Source organism: Populus nigra, chromosome 2, assembly GCF_951802175.1.
Source record: "Populus nigra chromosome 2, ddPopNigr1.1, whole genome shotgun sequence".
Taxonomy (NCBI): Eukaryota; Viridiplantae; Streptophyta; class Magnoliopsida; order Malpighiales; family Salicaceae; genus Populus; species Populus nigra.
The window spans coordinates 44337020-44345584 of NC_084853.1; the positions used below are offsets into that span (position 1 = coordinate 44337020).

The 8565-nt window shown below is 34.5% G+C and overlaps 1 protein-coding gene across 1 annotated transcript; it reads right to left on the reverse strand.

The window, feature by feature from the left end:
• Positions 1 to 1536: 1536 nt before the first annotated feature.
• LOC133681540 (agamous-like MADS-box protein MADS3) lies at positions 1537 to 7323 on the reverse strand. The gene is made up of 8 exons (XM_062104605.1): positions 7142 to 7323; positions 4063 to 4138; positions 3262 to 3323; positions 3024 to 3123; positions 2631 to 2672; positions 2238 to 2279; positions 1983 to 2122; positions 1537 to 1630 (listed from the first exon to the last, which is right to left on the reverse strand). The coding sequence occupies exons 1-8, from the start codon at positions 7321 to 7323 to the stop codon at positions 1537 to 1539; spliced, it is 738 nt and encodes a 245-aa protein (XP_061960589.1).
• Positions 7324 to 8565: the final 1242 nt, after the last annotated feature.

Below are 8565 nucleotides of genomic sequence, written 5' to 3' on the forward strand. Positions count from 1 at the left end.
AACTCACTTGTATAAAACAACAAGTCAACAAATAATTATTGTCAATAATTTCACTAGTCCTTGAAAGATTTAGAAATAGATGAATGAAAGTTTAATTGTATATATTGAGAAAGAATATTTTTAATGAAATTAAGAATAAAGTTATTATGAAGTAGTTTGAAAATATAAAAAATAAAAAATAATAATTACAATGTAAGTTTTGTCATTTTAAAAATATTCTTAAATTAATTTTGCTTGACATCAGTTAGTACATGCATTTCAAATTAATTTCTCTATACATAACACGTGTCTATATAGTATATAATATTAAGTATTTATTAGTAATTTGCTTCCTCATTTAAAATTTTTTAGCACCACCATTGACTGTGAATGATAAAATTTTACAATATTTTAGGATACTACCTATTGAATTGAATTAGTTCTTTGACATGGTATCAAGTTTTGATGACCAAACGGTCACGAGTTCGAATCTCACCATCACTATTTATTTGATAAAAATTAAGCACAAGATAATATTGATCTATACAAATTTCAAGCTTAAAAAATTTTTACTTAAAAAATATATTAAAAAATAAAATAAATTATATATTAAAATCTCATTTAAAAATTTAAATCATTGAAATGATTCTTTTAAAATTTGTTTTGAAGTGACATAGGTATTGGGCCCTGGAAAAGCAAGAGGCTTCTGGGGCGTGTCCTGTGATCATGCATTTTTTAAAATTTTAGAGCAGGAATCATGCGAAACAGGTACTCCATTGGATTCTGATTTACTATAAAAGTGGATATGAAGGGTTTTTTTTGTTTAGATTCTTTCAAAGGCCCATCGGGTCTGGGCTAATGGGTCCTTTCACAATTCACACGTTATTCAAACTCATTATACATTTATTTATTTTTACAATATTTCCTTTTTTTTTTAATTATGATTTGGACATTTGACAAAACAGATAGAAACAAATTAAAGGACATTTGATCAATTCTTTCGTGGGATATTCTTGCTCTTGATAGTCTGAAATTCGGCACATGTGCTAGTTTTTTGAGACTATTTATCTCTGGGCATAGTTAAATTGGCTCCATGTTTCTCATCAAATTGAAGCTAATCATAGTGTGTGTGTGTGTGTGTGTGTGTGTGTCCTTTCATAAATGAATCTAATCATCCAGGATGAACTGTTGTAAATGCAAATTGCAAGAGTTGCCATTATTTGCAAGGGACTTGGGGGCCTTAAAACAAGCTCTGCAGCAAAAAAAATTCATTTTAAATTCACGGATTGGAAATGGAATTTCTGGCTACAGATCAAGAAGCTCTAGACAGAAAGGAATACATTACTTTAGTTCAGACTTAAATTATTACAATGACATAGTGTTTCTTCTAAAGTATGCTGTTTAGAAGAAGTTTCATGTCTTAGTTACATAACAGCCTATTTATATAAACATGCAGTTGAAACACAAGAAAATCCAATAAAAAAACCACTCAGGCATTCCAAATATGTAGGGCTGGGCATGTTACTGAATGCCTTGATTTGAAGAAGTGTTCAAACTTCAAAGGATCCATCCCTGGAAGAAGTTAGTCTCGTCAGGCATGCTTTTTGAAGCAGACACAGAGGATCCTTCAGCTGGAACATAGTGATGATACCTGTTTTAACAGCAAAAACCAAAATCTTTTTAGAGGACGTCCTTTTATACCTTGCTTCTAACAATAAGACCAGTGGATGAATGAGTACTGGATCCTAGATTCTTTTTCATCAAGCTTTATGAAGTGCTCCCACCCACTATTGATTTGATTGTCTAGAGAACAATCCCTTATCTTAGGAGGGAAGAATCTAGGTCAGGTTACCTGTCTAAGCAATATATATTCACCCTGGCCTCTTCTTTCTAATATTTTTGGCAACAATTAGAAGAAATGTTTACTTGAAGTTGCAAACACAGACAACACTCATCCACATGCCAACGCCAAAATTATTGTGCATGCTAGAAATTAGGAATACCCAATTTGTAAGACAGGCCCTGGATCACAGTCCATCTGGCTGGATTGAGCACGATGCAAGTGGAAGTTGCTACTTCCATCTGCTGCACCAGAGTTCCAGTAGTCTTGAATGGCTTTAAGATTTTGTCCTTCTGCTTCTAGCTGAAATGCAAGGCATTGTAAGGGAAAAGCTTAGAAATATTGCTGGTAACATGATCTGATATGAATTTAATTATCATATTTTTTGCACGAGTGTTGATAATTGTTGAAGCAGAACCTTAAGTTTGAGATGCCTGTTCAAGTCTCCAAGGTGACGTTCCTGCCAAAGCAGATCAGAAAGTGATTAGAAGAATGAATTAAATTTTGAGGGTAGGGGCAGGTTGTCATTGGTGAAAGCAACAAGGATTGTGAAATATTCGAAGAACTACAGCCGTTTTAAAGCAATTGATGTATACAAATTCAATGTTGTATACTAGAGTCCTGTCCATTTCCTAATGTTTGATCACATTCGGCCGGTACAGACAGATCCAAGTTTTATGTGCATGTAAGATTCGAAAGGGAAGCAACTAAACCTTCTGAGTTCCAAAACTGCTATATCTTAGCTCAACAATACACAGAGAAGATTCTGACTTGTTAAAACAATTATTCTCAGCATAGTGGCTTTGCTTACCTTTTTGCGCAGATCTTCCATTTGCTCTGTCAAAACCTGCTGCTGTAATAAAAAACAAAAGGACAAAATAAATTGTGTTCATCTTTTGAGCTAATTGACAGTCCTTCACTTCAGACAGAAGAAAACAGAAGCTGGTTTCCTGCATTTTTATCATGTATGCATACATGTCCATATTGACTGCGGAAATATAAGGCTGTCTTTTTCATGCCTAGGATTGGACATATCCTTTTACCTCTACGCATGTATAAGATACCAAGCGATAAAAATTCTTAAAATTAAACATCTGCTATCTCCATTGTTACGGAAGTTCAGGTGTTACGCACTAACTTTGATGGAGTACGTACCAACAAGAAGCGAGTGAAGAAGATGATAATTAATAGAAATCGTACGTACCTTTCTCTGCCTAGCAAGTGCAAGAGCTCCTTCAAGCTGTTTCTCAAGATTTTGTAGCTCTTTCACATTCAGGGGCCCAAGATCCTCCCCAAGCAAATGCCTTGCATAACATTAGAGTGCTATACATTAGTATGGTATTATCTATCTTCTTACTAGGCCTATCATCAACTTCATTGGCAATTCAAAATTCAATTAAAATCAGACATGGTCTTAGAGATTCAAAAGTTTAATTTACAACCTTTGAGTGCGTTGAAGGGATTCATACTTTGCCTTTAACTTTGTCGCCTCTAGGTACCAGCTCTGCATTGTTAATCAAGGGCAAGATAGAACATGTCAGGTTGAGTTTGTAGCATATGATTTTATTCCACATATATTTGCAGCAAAACAATCAGTTCCTAACCCATAATAGGTGCTAGGGGAAATATCTTGGAATATTCTCTAATTTGAGCCGACCTTCTTGGCAACCACAAAGGAAACTAGCGAGGACTAAGTCTTAACTGTAATGTCACAGAGATCGCGAATTTAAACCATCTCCGAAATCAAATTTAGCTGTTTGCTACCCTACTTTTGCAAATAAAATTCCAATGCTAAAAGCAAACAGAATCCACTCGGGGTGAGAAACTGCTTGTTAATTAGTGTGATCAATTGTCAGAAATTTGTGCGGTAATGCTTGCAATGATGATTTTGTTTTTTTTTTCCTTTTGGTTTACAAGGAGACTCCAACCTGTCTCTTATAGGGGTGATCATCATAACATGCCAACTGAGCTACAACAGTTTCATGCATCAGAAGATTTTATAGCTAAATTATTTTTCTACAATTCCTAGTATAACACAAGATCAGTTTTCCAAAATTGAATAGTTTGTGATTATAGTCCATACACAAAGAGTGATCAAATAATTGAAGGAGCAGTAGAAAAATAAAAGGCAAAGATTCATTTTCTCAAGAACTAGAAAACATGCAAGGCAACATGTGTATGACCTGTTAACTAAAATGAAATATTTAAGAGGATTGCGAAAGAAATTCAGGACGAATACAAACCTGTGTCTCACGTTCAATGCTGTTCTCTTGTGGAGTGTAGCAGCAGCGTTGATAACGCTCAAGGGTTTTGGTAACACTGAAGAAAAAATTTGATGGTAAGCATAAAAATGTATTTGATGAGTGCGAATAAAAGGCCAAATAACCTTGTCATGCCACAAAAACTAGGAGGAAAAGATAGAAAAAATATGCTATGGATATGCAGGTAAGAGTCACATGACCATAAAAATGAATATACTAGAATATGCCGGCAAAATGGCAACAGTAGCTTAAACATCAATTAAGATGCCAACCTTGTGTGCAAAGAGAATTAAGCTGCTCGGCATTAGCAATAAAAGAAGGCATGCAATATGAAAATGCGTGATCAGTCCACTTGGGACTCGCAGTAGAGGAAGCATCAATGCATGAATGGAACGTCTCTGAAGAAGGATAATCTTGAATGGATGAAACCAGATAGAAATGCATACTATCAATCTTACATAAATCGGAGAATTTTGCATGAACAATGCTGGTAATTGAAATCTCTAGTCATATTTATGCCATTTGAGAGTGGGGTATGAATTAGGGCCCCTAGGGTTCTTTAAACACGCTTAAATACCAATTGCTTGTACTAACCATTAGGGTTAAGGTCACGAGGGAACTGATTAATATTTTCATTCTGCTATCTTTTCATCATACAGTGAAAATCTTTACTCGTTTCTTCTGCTATTGTTTTATCATAATAAAAATTCTTACTCCATCACACGTAACTAAAGGATCAGCCTGTTAATTGTGTAATCTGCTCAACATGAAAACTAAAACTACAGTACAGGAGTAAGTTCTTACAGAATCAAAAGTACTTCGTCCACAAGCATTACTATTAGCAGGCAAGAGTAGCTAGAGTACTCAAGAAATAATTAAATCACGATTGGCACACTCAAAGGAAAAGGCTAGATGCATACAAACCTGCAGCTAGCAGGACCCATACATGCTTTTTTGACTGTCTACATAGAGATAGTGTTACTTCTGTTTGAAAAATTGCATTGCATGAACACTAATCTCGATCCTAACCCACATGCATAAATAGTATACCAATTCAATTTGTTGACCTTTTGTCATTGACAAAAGGGATAAATAGTGATTTGAAAATTACTTATTCCTAAAAAGTTTTCTTATATTTGCATATAATCCTTCTTCAGGAAACTTTTCTTCTTTTAGAAACTTTCTTGATAACAACACAACATACTTTCTTTTGCCATATAAATAGTTTTTTTCGCATCAAGATGCAATGTATTATTTAATGCGGGCTAAAAAGGAATTTTTGCCACTGTTTTTTCAATAACAATTTTCTTTTTTTACTTTATCTTTTAGATTAATATTTACAGCTTGACTTTCACCTACAATCAGCTGAAGGGGGGGAGATAGATTATAATTAATCATACTACGACTCATTATTATATCACAACTAGTTAATTTAATAAATTTTCTATTATTAATTATTTTCATATCTCTCAAGGTTAAAAAAAACCAAAAAAAAAAATGATAGTTATATATTGATCTACCCCTTTCACTATGAGAAGGGAAAAAAAGAGGTTCAAGATGATGGCTATATTTGTCAGCATTTATAAATCTAGATATATAGCAAATTATATATATATATATTCTACTTTATTAATTAATCTATATTCTTGATTACTCCACAGGGCTAAAAAAAACACCGAGTAATGGCCAGTCATAATACACGTAGAGGGATCGGGAAGGAGAAAGATCTTTTGACCAAAAAATCAATACTACCAGGGAGTTCTATGAAATTGGTGTATATGGCAAGATCAGTGCATGAGAGAGAGAGAGAGAGTGAGAGATAGAGAGAGAGTGAGAGAAGTCATGTAATACAGAATAATACAGTTCATTAGACAGATTTTAAATCCCGTTCACAATTCAAAGCTCAAAGGATCCCATGGAAATCAAAAGGAAAAACCACATCTTGGGTTTTGGAGTAGCACAAATTCTTGCTAACTTCACATGATATGCAAAACCCTGACATCACTTGCTACTTTAAGCTACACTGAATAAATAACGAGTTACCAGAAGTTTACCTAATTTCATATTTTACACAAACAAATAATATCAAGAGAAGATTGAAACTTAAAAAATGTAAAAAACAAGACTTTCTTGACCTTATGAGACCTGGTGCTCAACTCCAGAAACTGCTTAGCAAGAAAGAGACAGACGATGAACCAAAAAAAAAATACCTAAAGATCAAAACTTTGGCCTGCTTCATCAACCACCTAGAGGGAAGCACCCAAAAGACCTTAAGATCCAAAGATATCAAGCCCAATATAAACTTTGATGATGGGCATGGGTGGCAAAAAATTGATTTGCCACTTAAGCTGCACTGCCCTAATCAATTTGTTGTAGAGCAGAGAAAAAGAGAGAGAAGAAGCATAGATAAAACCAGCAGATCAAAGGATGAAAAGAGATCGATGAAGACAAAACCGAAAAGGAAACGCAAAAGAAAGCCCTAGATCTTGCACAGAGGTCCAAGAAGAAATTTTACTTTTCACTTTTACATTAAATAAACTTAGAACCCAGACATGGACACCAGATCAGAAAGAGAACTAAGGGTTTTGTGATGGACTATGAAACGTGTCCTTGTTTTAGTGGAAAAGAAACTCCGAAACCCATCGAGATTTGCAATGGATTATTACATATATGAACCCAAAAGCCCTCTAGAAATCATGAGTTAACCTGAGAATAAAGAGATGTCAGACAGGCGTTGGAGAAATTAAGGCATCCCAAAGAAAGCAAGTACAGATCAGTGGAACTGGAGTCTCACAACAGGGTAGCGTCAATATTGCAAGAAAAATAAAAACGGTAGCATCATCAAGAAAACAGGAGAAAGAAAGCAAGAAATCTGTAACAAAAAAGAAAAAAGCAAAGGTACATGTGTATGTATATTTAGCAAGAAAACACGGAACTTATTATATTAAAAAAACGATAGCAATTTAGAGCTGCAAGTGATAAGAAAAAAGAAGAAGAAGAAGCGAATAATTAAGCTTAGAAAGAACCTTTATAGAGCAAATAGAGGGGGAGAAAAATATACCTAGCACTACCAAATTCATAGAGCTTGCCACGACTGGAGAAGATGATAAGGGCAACCTCAGCATCACAAAGCACTGAAAGCTCATAAGCTTTCTTAAGCAGGCCATTCCTTCTTTTAGAGAAGGTAACTTGCCGGTTGATCTTGTTCTCTATCCTCTTCAACTCCACTCTTCCTCTTCCCATTCTTCTTGTTCTCTCTTGGTTATAGCTATATGATTTTTAGGTCTATAAGGCTATCTGTGTCTGATAGGAGATGGGGTGTTGTGAGGTTAGAAAAAAAATGGGGCTGAAACAAATACAGGAGATCGAGGTAGTACTGATGATATCTGTGTGTTTGCGGTGTCTGTGAGAAGTGGAAGTTAAGGTGATGTATAAATAGAGAAAACTGGATCTTCTTTTACAATAAAACACTGAATTTCTTTACCTTTTTTATTTCTTATTCTTTTTTCCACTGTAATTTTAGCAAGTTGCCTGTCCGTTCCCCATATCTCTCTCTCAGTGAAGATCAGTTTCTTGGTAACAAAGTTACTTCTTCGTACTTTCTTCACGGTAGCGTGAGATCACGCTCGGAACCACACTACATAGTATGGATGCTTAGAATGGAAATCGGATTGATTGAAAATTCTGAAAATTTTGATCCATGTGAGAAAAGGCAAGAATAATAGTACAAAGTGGGTGCTTAACTTTGTTTTCTAAGAATATTTGCTACATTATTTTAGTATTTTTCTAAACAGGAAAAAATAGCAGTTAATTGCACCACAAAATGCTTCAGTTTCAGTTTTCAGTACTGTATTAATTCCAGTAGTACCCATTTACGCTTTGACACGGCTTATTTGAATGCTGGTGATTATTATTATTATTAATTTCCTCTGTCGACGAATTAATGGGATCAAGAATTTAATTAATTGTGAAAATTATAAAGGGAGATACAAGGCCATAGATCGAGAGACTAGGCTGCAGAAACATAAAAGATGGAAATAATCAAAGCAGCAACTAGGCAGCAGGAATGCCAAACTTGAGAATTTATAACACCTAAAGGAGGGCTAAGCAAATGCAGGAACTGAAAGGGATCAGACACCACCTTGACTCTTGAAAAAAATATCACAATTTATCAACTTCGTGATGTAGGGGAGGCACGACAAGGCTAGCAGCAAGCACAGAAAGAGAGGGAGATTGATCCAAATAGGTTAAACAAAGAACCCTAAATCTTATTTTATTTCTGAAATAATAATTTGATAACCCGAAACCTATCTTAACAAGGTAGAGAAAATCAAAATTCTAAGACAAAAAATAACAATAGCTAAAAGTAAGAAAAAATAATAACATAAAATCTAGAAAACAATATCAAATTGAATCATTCAAGATCTAATTTGAGGGTCTTTTAAGGGTTTGGCTGATTACAATAATTTATGAATTTTATTAAAA